The 22,707-nt window shown below is 58.6% G+C and overlaps 2 protein-coding genes across 2 annotated transcripts; both read left to right on the forward strand.

The window, feature by feature from the left end:
- Positions 1–1,181: 1,181 nt before the first annotated feature.
- On the forward strand, positions 1,182–2,087 carry SCN2B (sodium voltage-gated channel beta subunit 2). The gene is made up of 3 exons (XM_060250929.1): positions 1,182–1,356; positions 1,585–1,795; positions 1,882–2,087. Exons 1-3 carry the CDS (start codon positions 1,207–1,209, stop codon positions 2,085–2,087), a joined length of 567 nt encoding a protein of 188 aa, XP_060106912.1. The 5' UTR covers positions 1,182–1,206.
- Positions 2,088–7,178: 5,091 nt separating this feature from the next.
- SCN4B (sodium voltage-gated channel beta subunit 4) lies at positions 7,179–9,427 on the forward strand. Its single transcript, XM_060251629.1, has 5 exons — positions 7,179–7,218; positions 8,331–8,494; positions 8,748–8,982; positions 9,066–9,195; positions 9,334–9,427. The coding sequence occupies exons 1-5, from the start codon at positions 7,179–7,181 to the stop codon at positions 9,425–9,427; spliced, it is 663 nt and encodes a 220-aa protein (XP_060107612.1).
- Positions 9,428–22,707: the final 13,280 nt, after the last annotated feature.

A 22,707-nucleotide genomic window follows, 5' to 3' on the forward strand; every position in this document is an offset into this window, starting at 1 on the left:
GTCCCCCCTTTTTTGCGAGCGCTGGCTCGGGCCGGCCATCTTGCAGCCTCAGCAATAGCACCATGCCCGGCTGGGGGACGGAGAAGCCCCGCGCCTGACCCCCCCCCCTCCGCCCTCCGCAGCTCCGCCGCAGCATGAGCCCCCCCGGCGACCCCCGCCTCGGCCTGCCCGCCCTGGCGCTCCTCGGCCTCCTCGTGGCTCCGGGTAAGGGGAGGCGCCGCTGGGCAGGGGCGGGCGGAGGGCACGTGGGGGGCGCCTCTTCCCTGCCTGAAATCGGCCTCCCTTCCCGGGGGTGGAGGGTCGTTTTCACACATGCAGGCCTTCACGTGTTGGCTCTGCCAAGTGTCCGCAGCAGCCCTCCTCCCTCCCTGCCCGCCGCCCCCCACTGTGCTGCCAGGGACGCGCCAGGCGGCCGCCGGCCCTTCTCTTCCCCTCTCGGACCGGCCGTGGCCCTCCGCGGTGCTCCTGCAGCCGGGCCTGGGAGGGAGAGGGGGTTGCTGTGGGGCAGAGGCCTGGCTCCACCCTTTGGCCGCAGCCATCCCGCGGAGCCCTCCAGAAGGCCACCCCACCCACCCACCCTCGCCCGAAAGGCAGCCCCCCAGATGGCTTTGGGACACCGGCGGGAGGGGGGGCACTGGGCATCGCGAGGGCGGGGGGCACAGGTGGGCTGGGGGGGACACTCCGCGCGGAAGGGGGGAAGGGGAGAGGCTGCATTTCCCGCTCTGCAGCTGTCCGGGGCAGGGGGGGGGGGGGGAGACAGCGGCAGGCAAGGGAATCAGCGCAGCCGGAAAGCGGCACTGCAGTTGCCGCAGCCAGCCAGGCTCTGCCGCCGCGCACTGCGGATCCCGCAGCAAGACGCTGCAAGTCTCTCGCCAATGGCCAGGGCGGGGGCGGGGGAGAAAAGCGGCTGCTGCTTGTGCCCACCCCGCCCTCCCCGCGGCCCTGAAGCTCTCCGCAGTGCCGGCTGTGCTCGGCGTCAGGCTCCAGCTGGGCCTGGCAGCTGTATCGGCTCCTCCACACCCCGCGCCCCAATTTCTGCAGCCTGCAGGCCCGGGGGACAGAGAGGGGAGGCCGAGGGCGCCTGAGCCCCGGCAGAGGACAGCGCATCGCCTCAGCAGGGAGGAGGGGCTGCTCGCCTTGCCCCGGGAGAGGAGGGCTAAGGCCGGCTCCTTCCCCCCGCCGCCTGCAGGGCCCTGCAGCCTGGCCATGGAAGTCACGGCTCCGAGCACCATCCACGCGCTGAACAGCTCCTCGGCCCGCCTGGCCTGCACCTTCAACTCCTGCTACCGAGTGACCGAGAAGCAGTTCTCCCTCAACTGGACCTATCAGGAGTGCCACAACTGCAGCGAAACGACGGTGAGGGGGCCGCAGGGAGGGCGGGGGTCAAGGAGAGCCTCCGGTCCGGGAGCTCTTCAAGCGCCCCCAGGAGGGGCCGGGCCTGCGGGCCCCATCGCCCCCCAGGCCAGCCCGCCTGGGCCAGTCCCCCCGCCACCCCGCCCCTTGGCTGGCCTTTCCGGAGCCCCCCGCCCCCCCCCCTGGCTCGCCTTTGCCTGACGCTGACCGCCCCCCCCCCCCTGCCCCCAGCTCCTGCAGTTCCGCTCCAAGGTGCTGCCGGTGGAACAGACCCGCTTCGGGAGCCGCGTGAAGTTCACGGGGAACCTGGGCAAGTACGACGTGTCCATCACTCTGGAGGACGTGCAGCTGGACGACGAGGGCTTCTACAACTGCTTCGTGCTCAACCCCCCCGACCGGCACCGCGGCCACGCCCAGATCCAGCTGCGGGTCATCACGGAAGGTGAGCGCCCCCCTCCCCTCCCCTCCCCTCCTCCCCGCCCCCTCCGGCCCGCCTGGGCTCACCTGCCCCCTCTGTCTCCCCCCCAGAGCCCCCCGAGCGGGACTCCACCGTGGCCGTGGTGGTGGGCGCCTCCGTGGGCGGCTTCCTGGCCGTGCTCATCCTGGCCCTCGTGGCCGTCAAGTGTCTGCGGCGGCGGAAGCAGCAGAAGCTCAACACCGACGACCAGAAGACCGAGGAAGAGGGCAAGACCGACGGCGAGGGCAACCCCGGCGACAACGAGGGCCCCAAGTAGAGCCCCCCCTCCGCAACCCCCGCCCCGCAGCGGGGGAGGAAGCGACGGGCCCGCGGGACTGGCCGGGAAGGGGCCTCCCTGAGCCCCCCCGCCCCCTCCCGAGAGTCCCCAGAGAGAGGCCTCCCCTCCCCCCCGCCCCCTCCCGAGAGTCCCCAGAGAGAGGCCTCCCCTCCCCCCGCCCCCTCCCGAGAGTCCCCAGAGAGAGGCCTCCCCTCCCCCCGCTGCCCCCCCTCCCTAGAGCCCCCAGAGAGAGAGGTCTCCCCCCCTCCGCAGCCCTCTCGGTGGGTCACTTTGGGGGAGACTTGGGGGGCAAGGGGGTCTCTTTGCCACTGCAAAACTGCCACTGCGGACACCCGCAACTGCCAAGACAATTCACTGCCAGGGGGCGGGGCCTCGCCCGACTCTCCCGCCCGCCTGCCGAGGAGCCCCAGTCCTGCCTCTGGGGGGGCACTTCCACACCCGCCTCCACTACCACCCCCGCTACCTGGGGGGCAAACTGCTTGTTAGCTTCTCAAGCACCCGCTGCCCCTCTGCTGAGGGGGAGCCGCCCCCTTTGCCCCCCCGCCCCACCGCCATTGGTACCGGCTGCCCACCAAGGGGCTGCTTCTCCAGTGGGGCAGAAGAGGGGTGAAGCCGCTCTCCAGGCAGCCCCTGGCCTGACCTGTGGAACTCCCTGCCAGGGGATGCGGGGGGGGGGGCTGGAGGAGGGGCTCTTCTGACGGCCTCCTAGTCCTCGCCCTCCCCTCGGCCGCCTCTCTTGCCGGAGCCCGGCGAGGCCCACCCCCTCCCCCCCCCCCCGCCTCGGCCTTCCGCTTCCTCCGGGCCTTGTGCCGCCCCGCTCAGCTGCCGCCCCCCTGCTTCGGCTCCCCGGCCTGCGGGGCTCGAAGGCGCCGCTTCCGCCTTTCTTTTGTCGAAGCTGCAGTTTGGTTCCTTCAGAGCCTCCGGGCGGAATGTGTCTCTCGCGCGCTTTTTGCACCTCGACGACGACGAGTCCTGCTGCAGTTTGCCGACATTTGCACTGACTGAGTCGCGTGTGCGCGCGCGCGCTGCCGATTTCTGTTGAGAACAAGTATTTCGCAGCCTGGGTCTGCCCAGGAAACCCCCGCATTAAGCACAAAACAATAAAGTGGAACGTGTCTCTCGGACCAGCGGCTCCTCGTCTTCCTTGGGGTCAGGGAACTCGCCCACCCCAGCCCCTCCCCCTCCCCCTCCCGCTCTGACGGATTCTAGAGCGCTGGGCTCATGAGGCCATCTAGCCCACCCCACAACTCAGAGGCCGACGCGGTCCGGCGGGAGGATCCTTGGGGAGCAGAGCCGGCGGCTGGCCGAGCGGAGACTCAGGAGGCTCAAGATTTCTCTAGGGCTTGCTCCCCGCCCCCCCCCCCCCACAAACGTCTCTAAGGCGCCCGAAGACTTTCCTTGGGGAGAAGCGGAATGGCGGGGGGGGGGGGGTGTCTCCTGGCATTCCAGCCCCCCCCCCCTTTCTTCAGATTAAAGGAGATACCGCAGTTCTCAGAAAGAATGGGGGGGGGGTTGCTGAAAAGAAGATATTGGATTTATATATCCCGCCCTCCACTCCGAAGAGTCTCAGAGCTGCTCACAATCTCCTTTCCCTTCCTCTCCCACAACAGACACCCTGTGAGGTAGATGAAGATATTGGATTTATATCCCGCCCTCCACTCCGGAGAGTCTCAGAGCGGCTCACAATATTTTTCCCTTCCTCCCCCACAACAGACACCCTGTGAGGTGGGTGGGGCTGAGAGGGCTCTCACAGCAGCTGCCCTTTCAAGGACAGCTCTGCAAGAGCTATGGCTGACCAAGTAGAGCAGTGAGATATCAAACCCGGTTCTCCCAGATAAGAGTCCGCACACTTCACCGCTACACCCAACTGGCTCTCAGGCCCGGCTGCCCTGCGAAGGAAGAGAGAGAGCAACAGACGAAGAAGCGCAGTCAAGACCAGCGACTTCCTTAAGGGTCCCTGCTGCGCGAGAGAGTCCACGACCCCCTGCCGAGAGGGACAACTGCACGGCCCGCATTGGCTCCCCCACCCCCACCCCCACCCGGCAACTCAGGAGGCGGCGGCCAGCTTGGCGGGGGGGGGGGCGGACTGCGGTTTCCATCTCCCCCCAGAAAGCCTCCTGTCACTCCGGGACCCTTCCTGACTGGGCTCCGGGGAGGGGAGGGGAGGAAAGACCTTCCCGGAGGGCAGCGAGGGAGCCGGCGCAGGGACACCTCGGCCAAAGCGCTGCTGTGGCGCGGGGGAGGGGGGCTGTCAACTGGCCCAGCAGGAGCTGCCCGCGGCGCTTCGGCCTCCAGTGCTTTGCCCAGGCCAGAGACCCGTCTGCGAAGGGGCGCCTCCAGGGCCCCAGCAAGACTGGCCGGCGAGATCTCCTGGCTGCGCGGCTTCCCGCCTGAGAAACACCTCCTTTGCGCCCGCCAGTTTGGGGCTGGGGAGGCGCAGCCAGGAGACCAGCCCCCGCAGCCCGCCGCCGCCGGGAGCGGAGGTCCCAGGGATTCCCCCGCAGGCAGGCAGGAGCGGGCGGGGGCCAGCCGCAGGCCAAGAGGCTCTCTCGGTCACCCCCAGAAAGCTCTCCCCCCCCCCAGCGCCCATGCCCTGCCCGGTCTCGCTGCCTGGCTGGGGGTGCCTCAGCCCAAAGCCCGCCCTGCCAAAAGCAGCTCTACGCCGCCAGACCCCGGGTATGGGGGTGGGTGCAAGGGGGCCGGGGGCCTCACCTCTGCCCAGGGGGCCTCCCTGTGTCCAGGGTCTGTGCAGCAGAAGGTCGGGCCAGCGGCAAGGCTCTCTGTCTCCAACCGGACCCGAGGCTGGGTGGCCACCACCGGCGCTACCTGGCAGGGCTGGCTGTCGGGGGCTGCGGGCGAAAGGAGAGGAAGACAGGCGGGGTGCAAATGGGGAGAAAAACAATGAAAGCGGGTGGGGGGTTCCTTCCCACGAACAGAAGGCTCCCAACCCCGCCCGCGGCCTCTTCCACTGCAGCCCAAAGCCGACTGGGAAGGAAGGTGACCCTGGCCGCCGCTCGCCTTGCCCCGAAAGCGGAGCTGGCCCTCTGCCCCCCCTCCCGCGCACCGGCCCCGGCCGCCTCCTCCTCCTCCTCCTCCTGCTGGGCGCGCGCCTGTCCTGGTTTCCCCTCTGCCGCCACCGCCGCTGCCGCTGCTTGTCCTCGCGGGGAGGACGCTGCGCACTCAGCGCTTCTGGGCGCACCTGCCCGGCCCGCCGCCTCTATTTTTGCCCCTCGTCGTCATCGAGCGGGGCGAGGTGTGGAGGGTCCGGCGGGGGCGGCCACCGGCTGCAGCAGCTGCTGTGCCTGGAAAACAACTCCTGCCTGGCCAGCAGGCCCGGGGCTGGCGGGGGCAACCGGGAGCAGCCCCGTCGAGCGCCCCCCCCCCAGTGAATCCGATCTCAAAGGGGGGAGTTGGCCTTGCCAGGCCGCCTGGAGATCCGTCGGGGCTCTTGGGCGCTGCTGCTGGATCTCAGGAACATGCAAGGGCAGACCCGCCAGGGGGATGGGGGCAGGTGGGGAATTCTCCCCCCTGGCCCCTTAGAAAGGGACCTCCAGAGTGAGGGTCATCTAGTCCAGCCCCCTGCACAATGCAGGAAACTCACAAACCCCTCCCCCTAAATTCACAGGATCCTCATTGCTGTCAGAGGGCCATCTAGCCTCTGCTTCAAAACCTCCAAGGAAGGAGAGCCCACCACCTCCCGAGGAGGAAGCCTGTTCCACCGAGGAACCGCTCTGACGGTCAGGAAGTTCTTCCTCACGTTGAGCCGGAAACTCTTTTGATCAACCCACCGGCTCTGGTCCCACCTTCTCTCCTCCGACTCTCCCTCGGTGCCCCGGTGCAGCTGGCTGCCCACCCTGCGCTGGCGGAGTGCCCAGGTGCCCGGAGCTGGTGGGGCTGGCGCCTCTGAGCGGCCTCTTGCAGGGCCTCTGTCCTCCCCACCTCCTCCCCCGGTCCCAAGAAGCGGGTATTCAAGGGGGCTCTTCAGGGAACAGAAGAACAGCAGAGAAGCCCTGTGGGAGTCATCCCGCCGGTGGCTCCCCCAGTCCGGGCCACACCAGTAGGGCCAAAACCCCCAGGGGCTCCGCTCCCGGCCAGTCTGGGTCCTAGCCGAGCCGGTACCCCGAAGGCTGCGCCCCGCCCCGCCGCAGCTCAACCCCTGCCTGGCAGGCCCCCACGACCCTGCGGCGTCTGCCTCTCCGCGCTCAGGCCGGCCTGCCTTCCTCCAGCAGCTGGAAGCCCCCTCCCCCGCCGCGCCCTCTCTTGCTCCGGGAGTGGCCCCCGCCCCGCCTTGAGCGGCCCTTGCCCTGCAAGCCCCATCCCCCCTGCGCCCCGGCAGCCTCCCACCCCGCGGGCTGGCGGCTCTCTCGCACCGCAAAGGGCCGGGAAGTGGCGGCAGGGCGGCAAGGCTGTGGCCCCGCTAGTGCCAGAGAGGGGGGGGGGGGGTCGGGTTCTCTTGGCGGCCTGCTCCCCCCCCCCCGCGCACATGGGCCCGGTTGTGCTGCACCCGCCGGCGGCCCCCGACCTTCTGCCTCTGGGGGCAGGGAGAGGAGGGGGCGCGGCTGCCAGCTCCTGGCCGGGAGGAAGGAAGTTCGGAGGCCCTGGCCCAGCAGCTCTGTGAAGCTCCCGGGCCGCCGCCGCCGCCTCCCCGGAGACTGAGGCAAGGGCCGCAAAGGACAGGTTCCAAGCGGCTGGGGGGAGGGAGGGTCGCCGGGTCTCCCCCCTCCTCCGGGACTGAGCCTCCAACGCGGCTGGGATGGGGTTAGGGAAGGCAGGCAGGCCCGTGCCCAGGAGCCCTCTCCGGCAGCCAGCGAGGCCGCGGCGGATCCGGCCAGGAGGAAGGCTGGCGAGCGCCCTCCCTCCCTCCCTCCCCGCGTGGCGGCGGCGGCGGCAGCTCTGCGGCTTTCCCTAGTCTCCGCCCGCCGCGGAGTCTCCGCCCCCAGGCCGGCCGGGGCTGCTCGAGGGGGCGGGCCGGGCGGCGCGGCAACTTTGGCAGACGGCTCTGGGGCTGGGAGCCGGCGGAAGGCACTGCGCTGCGGCGGCGGCGGCGCAGGAGGATCCGGGAGTGCGGCCATGGCCCGAGGAGGAGGCCGGCTCCGGGCGGCCTTGCTGGGTAACGAGGGCGCCGCCGGCCACCTGGCCCCGCCGCTCCTGCTGGGGAGGGGGAGGCTGCAGGGGGCGCGCAGGCGGGGGGGGGCATCCGGGCTGGCCGGTCCCAGAGCCAGAGTCCTGCGGGCCGAGGGGGAGGGGAGGGGAGAAAGTCTGCACCTGCTTCAGCTCCCGCTCTGGGCAGGGCGGCGAGTGGGGCGGGAGGCAAGAAGGCGCTGGGGCCGGGAGCCTTGGGGAGCGGAGCGGCGAGTTTCCAAGACCCCTGGCTGCAAGCTGCCTGGAGCGCGGCGAGGAGGGAGAGGGGGGATCTTCTCACAAGACAGGGCGCAGGCAGTTCAAGCCGCTGCCTGGCCACTTTGAAGCTTCAGGGAAGCCTCAGCCAGGCAGGCAGGCCCAGCGGTCTCCCTCCGAAAAGTGGGCTGGGGAGGGGGACGGCGCTGCCTTCCTTGGCCGGTCTCCAAGGCGCGCAAAAGAGACCTTTGCAGCACTTCTCTTGCCCTGCAAGGAGTCCGGGAAGCGCTTCGGGGAGGCTGCGGGGGGGGGGGGGTCGAGTGGACCGCAGCAGCGCCTGATGCTCCACGGGGCGGTCAGGAGAGGGACTTAGCCGGGCTGCTGCTGGTTCCCGCCCGCCCCCAAAACCGGCCCTGGCGCACATTCCTTTTGTCCCGCCCCCCGCCCCCCCTGGCCTGCTCTCCGGTCCAGGCCACCTGGCTGGAAGCTGCTCCGGAGGACTGGGCCAGCCTCTGCACAGCCGGCCTGGCCCCCTCCTGCACCCCCTCCCCCCTGCACCCACCGCCGCCAGCGCTTTGAGGCCGGGCCCTTCCTCCGGGTAGCTGGCTTGCTGGGGGGGGGGGGCGGTTGGGCTCTGGCCCAGTTCTGCAAGCCCTGCCTGGGAACAGCAGGGAGGCCGCGGCCCGGCAGCTCCCCCAGAGAAGCCGCCGCCAGGTGGCAGCCCCCCCCCCTCCCCGCCCCTTGGCAAGAGAGAGGGCACTGCCCTGCTGCCCCGGGCTGCCTGGGGGGGACCCTCGGGCGCGGGGGGAGGGGAGGGGAGGGAGGGGGAGGGGAGGGCCCGCTTCCTCGCACCCAACCTCCTTCTCTCCCCCTCCCCCTCCGCAGGCCTGCTGGTTTCCTGCTGGGCGGCGCTGGCCTTGGACGTGTCGGTGGGCAAGGCGACCACCATCTTCCACCAGAACGGCACCGACGTGCTCCTGCCGTGCACCTTCACCGCCTGCATCGGCTTCGAGAACGCCGAGTTCACCTGGTGGTTCAACGCCACCAAAGTGCGTGGCCGGCGCGGGCTGGGGCTGGGGGGGCACAGGGCGCACCCCTTCCTCCCCCGGGCAGCAGAGCTCCCGCCCCTCCGGCGCCCGCGGCCTTTCCTTGCTGGCGAGAGGGCCGCGCCCTTCGCTCCCCGCGCTCCCGCTGCATCCCGTCCTGTCCCGCGGGGTCCGGGGGGCCAGCTGTGCCCCCGGCGGGAGGGGCACTTTGTGGGCAGGGCCCTTCACTCACTCCCGGCTCCCCCCTCGACCACAGCTGTACTCGGGGATGGTCCGCAGCAAGAACGTCCGGCCGGTGTGCAAGCTGTGCAACCCGCGCGTGCAGCTGCCCGAAGTCCCGCTGCACAAGGACAGTCGCGAGTACAACCTCTCCATCGTGCTCCTCTCGGTGGACTTCAGCGACTCGGGCAAATACACGTGCGCCGTCAAGAACCCCAAGGAGAAGGGCGCGGAGCACAACGCCACCATCGCCCTGGCCGTGGTGGTGGAGCGTGAGTCTGGCCCGGGCCGGGGGGGAGGGGCTGGCTGGCCCCCGCCTGCCCTGACCCGCCCTCTCCCGTCCCCCCCCCCGCAGTGGAGAAGGTGGACAAGACGCTGACCAAGATCATCGCGGCGGTGGTGGGGGGCGTCATCGGCCTCCTCGTCCTCGGCCTCCTGCTCAAGAAGCTCGTCCTCTTCGGCCTCAAGAAGCGGAAGGAGAAGAAGTGAGCGGGGGGGGGGAGGGAGGGAGGGGGGCTGCCCCACGCGGGGAGGGGGAGGGACGGCCCAGGCCCCGCCCCCCGGCCCCGCCCCCGCCTGCCCCCCCCTCTGCTGCAGGCCTCCTCTCCCTTCTCTCTCCGCAGCAACGAGTGCCTGGTGAGCTCCTCAGGAAACGACCACACGGAGAACGGGCTGCCCGCTTCCAAAGCGGACCAGAAAGCCGCCCCCAAGGCCTGAGGCTGCGTGCGGAGGGAGGGAGGGGGCGGCGGCCTTTGCCTGCCTGGCCTGCTGCAAGCGATGCTGCTTCTTCGCAGATGGGCGCCTCGGGCCTGGAGCTGCCCGCAGAGGACAGGAGCAAGGGTCTCTGCTCAGGCGGGTCCTGAGCCACGGGGGGCCGGGGGGGGCGCTGAGTGTGAGTGACTGCATGAGCGCGCGCGACGGTGGCCAGCAGGCTCTGTGCCACGGATTCCTCTTCGCCAACTGACCTCTGGTGCTGAAGCCCCTTTCTGGCGCCTGGGGGGGTTGGTGTTCTGTCCCGGGGGAGGAGCATGTGGGGGGGGGGGGGGCTTGGCCCCGGGGCTGGGGCTGGGTGCCCTCCCTCCCTGACTGACGGGAGCGGCCCTTCCTGGCCCCTCGCTCCTTCCACACCGGCCTTGCTCGGGTGCTGGGCCTCACCAGGAGAGCAAAGACCCTTCACCTGGGCCCGCCCCTGTGCCCACGCCCGCCTGCTTCCCTCTGGGCCCCCTGCTTCGACTGGGGGGAAGCCCCCGCTGGCAGGAAGAGCCTGGCTGGGAGCGATGGAGGGGACCCGAGCTGCCGCCCTCCAGGAGGCCAGGCCCTGGCACAGATGCATCGGCTGCGCTTGCATGCCGTCCCTGCTTGGGGGCCTTTTCAGAAGGAGGCTTTTCTGTCCCCTTGGCAAGGCCCCGCCCCCCGCCCCCCCCCCCCCCAGGCTGCTGGGACACCCTCAGCTTTTCCACCAGGAGGGCTTGCGACTTGCCCAAAGGGATCTTTTGCTAGCCGAGCTCAAGAAACCAAAGTCCCTCAGAGAGCGCTTTTCTGGGGTCCGAAGCAACGGAGCACATTTGCAGAGCTCCTGGGGCGGGGGGGTGGGGAGGGGAGGGGAGGCACCACTGGAGGCTTCTGGCACCAGTTTCTTTTTTTACCACCCCACCCCCATCTCAACTCCCGTGCATGGAAGCAAGAGGGTCAGTGATGAAGGACGCGCTGCCTGCCGTCTGTCTGTCTCCCCGACCTGCCACCAGCTCCTCATGGGCAGAGTTGTGCTCCTGGCCCCTCCCCTGGGCGTGCCTCAGTGTCCCCAAATGTAAACGGGAGGGGGGGGTTGTAATCTGACCTACCTCATGGGGGAGTGTGAGGAGGACGGAGGCCCCCAGGAGTCTTGCCAAGGGCTCTGTGGGGCGGGGGGCTCTTCCCCAGCTCTCCTCTGCCGCTTCGTTCGGAGCCTCCTCGTTTTTGTAATCCTGCCCTATTGCTTTGTTGACTAGCTACGTCCTCTCATGCGACTGGACTGCGTAGCTTCACACCATGTACTCTGCCGCCTCCAGGAGGCTAGAAATAAAGGAAGCCAAGGAGACCTGGTCAGTGTGTTTGTCCTGAGTCCTGTTGCAGGGGCCTGCTGGTGGTGGCTCTTCCTCCCCTCCCCCCCCCCAAGGCCTCCGCACGGGACAGACCTCAAGGAGTGCTAGGTGCTCCTGGCTCCTCTGCGAGGCCGGGCAGTTCCCCTGAGGGGCAGCGGGAGGTGGGGGGGGCTGGAAAAGCTCCGCCTGGGGAGGGGAGGAGAGAGGAGGCCTTGGGAGGTCAGGAACTGGCTGGGCCGCTGGAGTCCCCCCCGCCCGGGCAGGGGACCCTTTACACGTGGACAATCTTTAAAGTTCCCCATCAGGCCAGAGAAGTGGGGGAAAGCACATGTTCAGGCCTCACGGTCTTCAGATCTTCTCCCAACTGGATATGATGGGACTTCTAGGCGAGGCAAGGAAGACTCAGATGGCAGGCTGCTGGTGGCGGGGAGGGGGCAGGAAAACAAAAGCCCCAAGAGAGCTGAACTCCATAGCAACACCTCCCCCCTCCCCCCACCCTTAACCCCGAGCAAGACAGCTGGTGTGAATTCTGCCATGAAACTGTCAAGTGTAAATTCTCAGGGTAATAAGGGGAAGGGAGGGGCATTGAGGTAGAAAGGGCAGGTAGGACTGAAGACACAGGGTAAATAGTTCAAGTGAAAATTAACCAATACTAGTAAAAGTTTATAGTCATCTGGGTGTGGAGCAGGTCTCATTCTGTGTGTGTGTGTTTGTGTGTGTGTGCGCGTGAATGAGGCATTTGTGAGTTTCCTGCATTGTGCAGGGGGACTGGACTAGATGACCCTGGAGGTCCCTTCCAACTCTATGATAAAACATGTGAAGAGCTGTCAATTCAGATTTCAAGACAGAGATCACAGTAAAGGAATCCAAGCCTCTGTTTCAGCCAGGATGACCGAAAGCTTGAGTCCAGTGTCAGCCTTAAGGCCAACACAGTTTTATTGGAAGTATAAAGCTTTCCCGTGCAGGCACACTGCTTCTCTACAAACAATGGAATCAAAATCCCTCAGTCCTGCTTACAGAAGAAGAGGGGCAGAGGCAGCCAAGATGCCCAAGTGGAGCTGAAAGAGGATCAGGCGGCCCCAGGTGAGATCAAGGAGCTTGTCGATGCAGGCGCTCACAAGGAGGTGTGCAAAGGAAGCGGAAGCCCAGCAGCCCCCCCACGACAAACCAAGCTCCCCGTGGAGGCCCCGCAGCAACAGAGACTCTGCTGGTACCCACTTCTGATCCCCTTGGATTTTACATGTGGGGAGAGCAGAGGGGGCGCTTCCCCAGGAACCGCTGGAGGGGGCTGCCAAATTGGGTTTGGAGTCCATTCTATTCTATGGGCCCATAAGATAGAATGGGCCTATAAGGGGGCATCATTTTTTAATTTTGCCCGCCCCCTCAAAAAACATGGAGATCCAGTCCTGGGGCAGTGTTCGTTGTCAGGAAGAGTTACCGTAATTGGAGTCAAGATGCACAATTAACTGAGCAATAAATACAGCTAAGATTGGATTAACAATATGGTAGGACAACTTCTTGGTGAGTTCTAATTCAGCACTTTCACATTGTAGATTCCCTTTACAGTTGGGGCTTGTGTGTGTAGAACAGTGACTTTCAATTCTGTGGTTGTGTGTCCAGAGTGACTGAATGTTTCCCCCGCTGGCTTCTGGATACTGGGAGTTCTTACTTTGGATTTGTGTTCATTGATGCTTGCCTTGCATTTCCATAGCTGTACTCTGGCGCAAATCCTTTAGCATCCAGAGCCACCTCTGGGATCCGGTGCTGCTGTTGGGGGGGGGGGTCTTGGTTCTGCAGGAGGGGCGGTGCCAGCCACAGCCTGCCTGTGAGGCCTCCTTTTCCAGGGAGAGCAGAACCACTTCTGCAAGACCTTCCCAGTGGGGGCAGCCAGGAAGGCCTGTCTGGTGCTTGCCCATAGCTGAGCCTCTCTCTTCATCTCAGCCACCTTCTAGATGCTGAAGCATCCCCAGACGCAAGTTCCTCCAGGCAGCAGCATGGAAAAGGGCTGTGCCTGCCCCTCCTCGGCGCAGAGGGCCCCTTCTCTTTGCCAAGGGCCACCTGTGCCAAAGGGGCCCTTCTGCCTGCCTGAGCAGACCCATGCCGACCAGCTAGAGTGGGCTGAAGGCTGGCCCAGGGACACCCAGAGTCCTCTCGCCAGCTGGAACTGCTGGCATTCTTATGTGCAGCCCAACCCATGTTGGCCTGCAGCCCCAGGCAGGCCAGATGCCCAGCTCCATCCCCTCCCTATGACAAAGGGGCTCTCCCTTGTTGCTATACCATCCAGTCTTACAGCTGCAATGGAAGGCCTGCCTGAAAAGCCTCTTCTGCAGCAAGCTGGGATGAAGGGAGGTTTCTCATGACTTTATGTAGCCTTGCTTGTGAAATCCCAGCTGTTGTGATGAGCCAGCTTTTTATTAGGAAGGAGTCACCCACAGGACACTGGAAAGAATGAGGACTCCCAGAGTAGGGGTCAGTATCTTTTACTTAGTGATTTCAGAACAATTTACAGCCTGCAAACCCCAGACCTACCTAGGCCTGGTTCTATAAAGTGGGACTCCAGGTGCATTCCAGCCAGCCCTCTGGCCCCCTGTAGTAGTCCAGGGCAGCTGTCCAGCCAGAAAGCAGTTGGTGTAGTGGCGAAGTGCACCAACTCTTATCTGGGAGAACCGGGTTTGATGCCCACTCCTCCACTTACACCGACTGGAATGGCCTTGGGTCAGCCACAGCTCTCGTAGGAGTTGTCCTGGAAAGGGCAGCTGCTGTGAGAGCCTTCTCAGCCCCACCCACCTCACAGGGTGACCGCTGAGGGGGAGAAGATATAGGAGATTGCAAGCCGCTCTGAGTCAGAGAGAAGCGTGGGGTATACCGTAAATCTGCAATTCTTCTTCTTCTTCTGGCCTAGGGCTCTGTTGTTTGCAGGGCTGAAGCTCACAGAGTCTCTAGTTCCAAAGTATGGACATAACAGAATACAAACTCATTGATATTATCAGGGATGGAGAATAACAAGTTGTCAACAATAATTTAACTTGGAAAGGTCAGATGAGCTCTGATGATTTCTGGGTGTGTTAACTTGGAAAGGGCTGCTTGACTGTCGCTATATGAGAAGAAAAGTCTGTATTTTCTATAGAGTTGCAGGGGTGGATTTTGAAGAATATACACACAATTATATGGAAATGTAATATTTCCGATATGCTGATTGTTAGGAAAGAAGTTGAGGAAAAGAAAGATGATAGTTTTACCCTAATATTGGGTAGATCAAGAGAAATCTCCAAAGGGAAATGAGCCAATGTTGTGCTAGGATAGAAAGTAAGAGAGGAATGTATTTTTTAATTGCTTCTTAGAGTTCATTTTCAAGTCCAGAGCATAGTGTTTTCAAATTTTATATAAGAATTAAAGGGAATTTACCCATCCATTTGCATACTGCTCACATAGATATTGTTAGGAGAGTGATAATGTCACACACAGACATAGATTTGTGTGAAGTAGGTAGTTGTAGAATGTTTTAGGAAGTGAAACAGTGAATGGACCTATATTGATTTGAAGAAATCTAAGGATAGCTGAACTAGGTTATAGAGTTACAGAGAGTATACTGTGTACCCTGCAGTTCTGGACGGGTTTACATCAGGACCACACAATGTAGCTTCCAGACAAGAATAAAAGAACATGAAAGACACTGCAGACTTAGCCAACCTGAAAAATCAGCAGTGGCTGAACATAGCCTAACTCAAACAGGACACAGGATCTTACTCCAAGACACTGTAATGCTGGACAACGCATCCAGTCACCACGTCAGATTGTACAGAGAAGCCGTTGAAATCCACAGACATAAACACAATTTCAACAGGAAAGAAGAGAGTTTAAAAATGAATAGGGCATGGCTTCCAGTCCTAAAAAACACAAAATACTCTACATCTTATAACAGCACTGCAGATAAGATTAGAATTCCAACTGCCATTCCATATGCAAAGATGATGATGATGATGATGATGATGATGATGATGATGATGATGATGATGATGATATAGGATTTATATCCTGCCCTCCACTCCAAATCTCAGAGTGGCTCACAATCTCCTTTATCTTCCTTCCCCACAACAGACACCCTGTGAGGTGGGTGGGGCTGAGAGGGTTCACGCAGCAGCTGCCCTTTCAAGGACAACTCCGACGAGAGCTATGGCTGACTCAAGGCCATTCCAACAAGAGGAGGAGTGGGGAATCAAACCTGGTTCTCCCAGATAAGAGTCCATCCACTTAACCACTATACCAAGCTGGGTCTCAAACCTCCTCAGGAAAGTTCCATATACAAAATAACCTCCACAGGGAAGCTCCTCCACATGTCACAGTCTGGGAGAGCCAGTTTGGTGTAGTGGTGAAGTGCGCAGACTCTTATCTGGGAGAACCGGGTTTGATTCCCCACTCCTCCACTTGCACCTGCTGGAATGGCCTTGGGTCAGCCAGAGCTCTCTTATCTGGGAGAACCGGGTTTGATTCCCCACTCCTCCACTTGCAGCTGCTGGAATAGCCTTGGGTTAGCCATAGCTCTCACAGAGATGTCCTTGAAAGGGCAGCTGCTGTGAGAGTCCTCTCAGCCCCACCCACCTCACAGGGTGTCGTTTGTAGGGGGAGAAGATATAGGAGATTGTAAGCCGCTCTGAGTCTCTGATTCAGAGAGAAGGATGGGGTATAAATCTGCAATTCTTCTTATTCTTATTCTTCTTCCTCCTACTACAAGATATTGACTCAACCCTACTCCACCTTCCTGAGTAGATATAAATTCCTACCATTTCTTTTTATTTCCTCTCACTTTGACACAGAGAGAACTCTCTCTTTCGGTGTTATATCTCTGAGGAGAACTCTGGTCACAGCTGCTGGCAAAATGTCAGGTACTACTATGCCAAAACCAGGGCCTTACAGCCCGGAAAATCTACAACAGCTAGTTAGAAATATTATCTCAGTGATAGATTTTAAGGTATTAGTGAAAGTATACCCACATATACACTCGCAAATAAGAGAGCACTGATAGGCACATGCACATCCACACACACAAGGACTACTTTTACTGTATACTATCATGTAGTCATGGTTTCATAAAATGTATTTCTATACTATGCAAGAATATCTGTACTTATTTTAGTTAGAAAGAATTCTAGGTGATGGTTCTCAAAATGGATTCTTTAATAAAAAATGGAGATTTTCTGAGCCCCCTGAAAATTAGAAGAGGAATCAAAGGCCAAGGATTCAGTAAAGTTCAGTTTGACATTTGGCAGAAAGAAGTCGGTTTCTTACCTAAAGGCTTTTGATACTGGAAATGTCCCTGGAAAAAGCCCTTGGAAAAGAGTCTCTAATAAATTCCAAGACATATTGATAATTGGTACTTCCCAGTCAAAAGATAGCCAAAGACGGTCTTCTTATTGCTGATTCCTTATAATAGGTGGGCAGACACCCCGAAATAGTGTATAAAAAAGGAGGGAAAAGTCAGTGAAGGTAGGAGTTTCTTCACAGGAGTTTCTTCACAGACAACCACCTGAAGACCCCAGGAGAGATGAGATGTACTGTTTTGCTGCTATACACATCGTGGCTTTGCTCTTACTAATATAATAGGCTGCATAGATATAGCTATAGGGAATATTGTAGCCAGGTAAGAGTGTAACCATGCAGATCTGTAATTCTATATTCACGACACCCTTTTTCTTAAAATTTAGAATAATGTATTGATCAATACTCAAATAAAATGACTTGTATTCAAAGACCTGGAGTCTGGTGTTCTCTTTTCTCTGAGGGTAGTTCCTCAGAGTATTTGATTAATGATTCCCTCTCTCAATATAGGGATATCCCCTATATACTATACATGTTAACACACACACACTCTTCAAGGCCAGGGTGAAGGCCGACTCTCTATGCTGGAAGGGGTGTGGGCTACCAGGTACATATATTCACTGTTGGTGGGAGTGTCCGAAGATATATAACTTCTGGAAGTCTATCCTGGAAATAATATCCAAAATAATAGGGATTAGTATCCCTTGCACACCGGCAGTAGTCTTGTTAAATCTCTGGCCGGATCAGAAGCTTACAACCTTAAAGCAGGAACTAGTTGCATTGCTCCTGCTAGCAGGCAAAATAACTATAGCCTCATACTGGAAACAACCCGATAGCCCACCACTCCAGAACTGGTGTAAAAAGGTGTGGGATATCTTGATACAGGATAAACTGACGACGGCTATGATAGACAATAATAAGGAGGGAGATTGGTTTCTACAAAAGTGGTTTGACTTCCTTGGGCACGTGAACAACACCGACACTATGTTCGGGAAAATGCCGGCAAAATACGTGAATTTTACAATCTATTAACACTGAACTGGTCACAACTCAAGGATTCCCAATTATCTGATATATTTGCACTCTTTGAAATGTTTTTCTTTTCTGTAAAAGTTGTCTAACAATATAGAATGTGATGGTGCATGTAAAGCTATGTCTTAGACCCCGAGATGGGGGGTGTTGTTGTTGTTGATATGTTATTTAAAAGCTTTGAATAAAAACTTCAAATATAAAAAACACACACACACACACACACGCACACACCAGAACTGGGAGGGGAGTGGGGGGGGGGAGCCCTGATGCCCTTTGGGCCAATTCCAGAAGTGCAAGTAACTGCACAGCCCGTGCTGGAAGCCTCCGCCCCTCCTCTCTTGGCCACAGAATTCACCGCAGGAGAAGAGGGTCAGAGCAAAGGCAGGAGGGGGAGAAGGGGAGGAGGGTGGCCAGTGGAGGAAGTGCCTGCCTGGCCCCTAAAGCCCACCAGCAGCCTGGCCAGTTGACGGGGTCGGGTGCTTCCCTCGCAGGACCAGCAAAGTGGCTCCAAGCAGCCTCCTCAGGCAGACCCCCGGCTGCTGACCAACACTGGAAGGACATCCTGGCTCAGAAGGCCCCAGAGACAACAGGGCCCCTCCTCACACGGGAGTCTGGCTGGAAAGAAACAGACTGGCTTGCAGCATAGGAACATATGAAGCTGCCTTATACTGAATCAGACCCCCCTGGGTCCATCAAAGTCAGTCTTGTCTACTCAGACTGGCAGCAGCTCTCCAGGGTCTCAAGCTGAGGTTTTTCATACCTATTTGCCTGGATCCTTTTTAGTTGGAGATGCCGGGGATTGAACCTGGGACCTTCTGCTTACCAAGCAGATGCTCTACCACTGAGCCACTGTCCCTCCCCAACGCGAGAAGAGAATTCTGCCCAGCCTCCCTGCCCCGGAAACTTTTCCTCAGCTGCAGTCCTCGCAGGAGTTCTACCCTCAGGTGGGGAAATTCCAGGAAGCATGGGGAGGCACCTGCCAAAGGAGCCATTTTCTCCAGGGGAACGGATCGTTGTCATCTGGAGGGCGGCTGTAATTCCAGGAGATCTCCAGGCCCCACCTGGAGACTGGCAACCTTAATCCTGCCTGTCCCCAGCAGGTGACAAAATAAGGCTAACTCAGAACAAAACACGGTGCATAATCAAACCATAGAACACGGCCAGCCAAAAGTATAGTACTACTAACACCCTCCAAAACATATACATTTCACATCAGAATTCCTTGTCCACACATAAGAACTATTTCCCAAAAGCCCACAGTCCCAAATCACAAAAAGTGTGCGGACATCCCTGTGGCAGATTCCAAAGATGCTCTGCCTGCGTTCCAAGGAGCAGCCGCCTTTGGTGGGCCTCTTGCTGCCTCCAGGGGCAACTTCCCAGGGGGAGGGCTGGGGCCCAGCCAGAGACATTTGATCCAGTGACATCACAGGGAGCAGCCAGTGACATCACAGGGAGGGGCCACCTATGAATTTATGGAGAAGCTCCTTCCCCATAGATTTAGGGAAAACCTGCCCCCCCACAACAATGCCCATGGACCGGGCCAAACCCAAGAAAAAGTGGGAGTTGGCCAGTGGGTAGGATGAGTAAAACACAGTAAATTGGTATGCAGATAATACAGCAGTCAACAAATGTGAGGACTGGGTTGGAGCCCCGTGGCACCTTTAACACCAACAAAGTGGTGTCTGTAGCCCCTTCACAGGGCCTTCTTACTTTTTGATATTGTTTCAGACACTAGCATTTCTGGGGTTACACACACACACAAATTTTTCTCTGACATGAGGCATGGATTTTTTTGCTAGGGGGTAGGATGGGGTATAAATTGAGATGAGGAGGAAGGAGGAGGAGGAGGATATTATTATTGGATTTATATCCTACCCTATACTCTGAATCTCAGAGTGGTCACAATCTCCTTTACTGCCCCCCCTACAACAGACACCCTGTGATGTCGGTGGGGCTAAGAGAGCTCTTACAGGAGCTGCCCTTTCAAGGACAACTCCTACAAAAGCGATGACTGACCCAAGGCCATTCCAGCAGCTGCAAGTGGAGGAGTGGGGAATGAAACCTGGTTCTCCCAGATAAGAGTCCACGCACTTCACCACTACACCAAACTGGCTGTCACCAACTACATGTTGGGTTCAGCATATGCTACAGTTTATCAGTGAAGCTGTCAATACCTAAATAATTCAGTTTTCACTTAGAAATCAAACTTTCATTTCATTTCATGTATTCAATATATCCTGCCCTACCCACAAAATGGGCTCAGGATGGCTCACATCATAAAACCAACTGCAGCAAAAGAATAAATAAGATGAATGATTAATAGCAAAAAAAAGAGGCTCATATCAGATAAAATAAGTGTGTGTGCAATCTAAATGAAAGTGTACCCGCACACAAAAGCTGATGCCCAGAATAAAACTTGGTCGGTTCTTAAAGATGCCACCGGCCTCAAATTTTGTTCTGCTGTTTCAGATCAACATAGCTATCCCACCTGAATCCATTAGGAAATTTTTGAAGGCCTCTGATCTTCATTTCCCCCACACTCAATCTCACTTTCCCCCCATATGTAAATTGGAACCAAGCAAGTATGTTGAATCCACCCAAGAGAGCCTGCAGTCTGACTTTTGGCACATTAGAAGTGGGTGTAGCCAGCCAGGCTTTATTTTCCAACAGACACCAAACTTATAAGGACTGATATGTGCAGGATATCAATACTTTAGTAATTAATCCAGAGAATCCAAAAATACAACTGAAAACTTTTGCAGATCTTACAATATCAATAGACCTTCCACACTCTAGATCAGCTGGATGGATGAAAAAAATAGTCACCTTTCCTTGATCTCAGAGAGGTCTGTATCTCATGTGTGCTGCAAGAGCTATGCCAGGAAAGAAAGTTACCAGATCTCCCAAACCCCTTGACCCAGGTCTGCCAATGAATTGAGTTACCAATTAGAGCTTACCAACACTGGCTAATATGCATATTGACACCTAGCCTCTGGCCAGAGATGTTTCTCCATCTCTCTATCTAATCCATTTGTGTCTGTTTTAGCTCAATTAGCATTTCTAAGAAGCTGAGGTTGTAAAGTCATTACACCACTGACTTCTTTGCAGCTCGGAGGGAAAATCACACATAGACTTTATCACCCCAAGTCCTGTGTTGGTTGCCCGGAGGTGGCTCAGCCCCTGCTGGGAAAATCCAGGGGGGGGGCTCAAGTCCCCAAGCCCCCCACGTAGTTTACGCCTATGCTTGCCTCCCCCTCCTCAACCTGCCTCGGCCTGGCTGGACTCTCAGGAGCACTTGGGCCTTTGCCAGATAAAAGCAAAAAGCCCCCCCCCCCCAAGTCTCCCTCCCCCCACTTTCAGGAGAGCTGTGCGAGGAGCAGCCACAACCTCCTTCCAGTCCCTTCTGGGGCACAAAAGCTTCTGTCCAGCCATGACAGCCATCTTGGAAGGGCTCTCAGAAACTCCGCTGCTCTGTCCTCCTCCGTCGCCCCCAGAGGCTCACCCGGAGCAGGCCTCGTCTGGCCGCAGCTCTCTCCCTAGCAGAGGGCCAGATTCCAGGTGAGGGAGCAGGAGGGCAGGCAGACACCATGGGTGGGTGGGAAGGAAGGGACCCTTTAAGAAGCCCAACCAAAAGGGATGGGAAAGGGTCTCAGGGATGCACCATCTGGTGAGTGCCGCACAGAAGCTTCCTTTGGGACACCCCTCCACAGCAGCTGCCCCAGAAGCCTCACCACCTCTTGTGTCTCTCCTTGCTGAACTCCTTGCCCTGCAGAATCATGGCTCGGGGGGCAGCCCCTGCACATCTCTGATCACCACAGCCCCAAAGGCTGCGGGGCTGCAAAGCGGGCAAAAGCCTCAGCCAAAAAGCCCTCGTGGAGGTGGCCAGAAATAGGGGGTGCAGCTACTGGTGTGGACTAGAAGGTCCCTGGGGCAGCAGGGTGCCTCTGCAGGCCGGGGACAAGGCTGGCCGGGTGTCCAGAGACCCAGAAGGGAACAGCCAGGGGGAGGGGTAAAGAATAAAGGAGCAACAAACAGGCTACAAAGAGCATGATTAATATTGTGTGTGATGGGGCCAGGTGCAAGAGGCTTCTGAGAATAGCCAGAAGCCCAACTAAATACAGAAGAAAAGATCCACTTCTGAGTTTAGGTGTCTTGGTTGAAGCCCAGCAGACAGTAATTGCATCAGAAAATCACAGAGCTGGAAGGGGCTATAGAGGCCATCTAGTCCAACCCCCTGCTCAATGCAGGGTCAGCCTATAGCTAGGTTGTCCCACTCATGGCCTGTGGGCCACCTCCAGCCTTCCTAGGGCTTCAGTCAGGCCTGGGGCAATTCTCTCCTGCCCTCCTCCCCCACCTGTCTTCATCCTTTGAAGCTCCTGCTTCAGCTGAAGGCAGTCCTGGGCTTGCAAAGAAAACATGGAATGGATTTTCCATTAAGGTCTCCACACCCAAATAGACTATCTGGGCCCAGAGACCTTAACGTAAAATCCATTCCATGTTTTCCTTGGAACTCTGTCTGTCCTGCAATGTATTTCAATGGAGTGGAGCTAAAGCAGTTTCAGTTTTGCAGCATTTGTAGTCAGTTGAAACCCTTATAAAGGGTTGATGCTTTGAGCCAGCTTGTCTCTGCTGAATGGATTTCAAAACAGTGAGTATTTTAACCTGGGAACCCACAGTCAAAGGGGGCAATCATTGCCAATCTGAGCAGACCTGGGGGTGAGTGGGTGGAGAAGCCTGCAATGCCCAGCCATTTCATGATTTCCTAGGTTCAGAGCAGTTTATATTTTTAGTTTCTGCTGTGATCCTTGATTTTTCTTGTTTTATTTTAAAAATTGCATTGCCAAATCCCACTGTTCCCTGACATTTCCATTTTAAACAATATATCACAAGTTTTAAGCAAATTTGTATTTTAAGTTAAAAATATCTTTAATTGTGTTTATCAGTATCTTTTATATGGTTTATCTCTCCGCTGACATTATATTTTATGATATGCATGGCTCAACCTCCCAAAGTCCCATTTGTGTCAAATCCGGCCCTCGTAACAAATGAGTGACACCCCTGGCCCAGAGCATCCCTGATGAGTGTTCGTCCAGCTGCTGCTTCAAGACCACCAGGGAGGGGAGGGGGAGCTCCCCCCCCCCCGCGCAGCTGATTCCACAGATGAAGCGTCCCTCCCCCCTCGCATTCAAAGTCATAAGAATGAGCTGAGTAGCTCTTCTTAATTTTAAGAATGTATTTGAGCACGGTGAACTTTGTACAGTGTTTGAAAGTCAGGAGAGTTAGTCAAGAATGTGAGTCCAGTGAGTTGTCAGAAGATTGTCCCCTCTCAGCTGCAGAGTCTGGTGAGTAAAACTTCCACTTCGTGCGCTACTGGAATTAGTTGTGAGCTGCTGCATAGATTCGTGTGCTGTGGAGCCATTTTTCCTGGGCTAAGACAAAAAGGTGTGAGTTGGAGTCTAAAAACCTGTGAGCTGGCTCACGCTAGCTGAGTTTAGGGGGCATACTGTTGAAGACCTATAACGACAAGGGGAGACTCGGAGGAACCTTGTGGCATCAGCCACCCCATTT

Source organism: Heteronotia binoei, chromosome 12, assembly GCF_032191835.1.
Source record: "Heteronotia binoei isolate CCM8104 ecotype False Entrance Well chromosome 12, APGP_CSIRO_Hbin_v1, whole genome shotgun sequence".
Classification (NCBI taxonomy): Eukaryota; Metazoa; Chordata; class Lepidosauria; order Squamata; family Gekkonidae; genus Heteronotia; species Heteronotia binoei.

Excerpts from the sequence above, each read along its gene's own strand:
- SCN2B (XM_060250929.1), top strand. The coding sequence starts at position 1,207 with ATGGAAGTCACGGCTCCGAGCACCATCCACGCGCTGAACAGCTCCTCG. Across the intron at positions 1,357-1,584 it reads ACAACTGCAGCGAAACGACG|CTCCTGCAGTTCCGCTCCAA; the intron begins GTGAGGGGGCCG and ends CCCTGCCCCCAG. Across the intron at positions 1,796-1,881 it reads GCTGCGGGTCATCACGGAAG|AGCCCCCCGAGCGGGACTCC; the intron begins GTGAGCGCCCCC and ends TCTCCCCCCCAG.
- SCN4B (XM_060251629.1), top strand. The coding sequence starts at position 7,179 with ATGGCCCGAGGAGGAGGCCGGCTCCGGGCGGCCTTGCTGG. Across the intron at positions 8,495-8,747 it reads GGTGGTTCAACGCCACCAAA|CTGTACTCGGGGATGGTCCG; the intron begins GTGCGTGGCCGG and ends CCTCGACCACAG. Across the intron at positions 9,196-9,333 it reads AAGAAGCGGAAGGAGAAGAA|CAACGAGTGCCTGGTGAGCT; the intron begins GTGAGCGGGGGG and ends CTCTCTCCGCAG.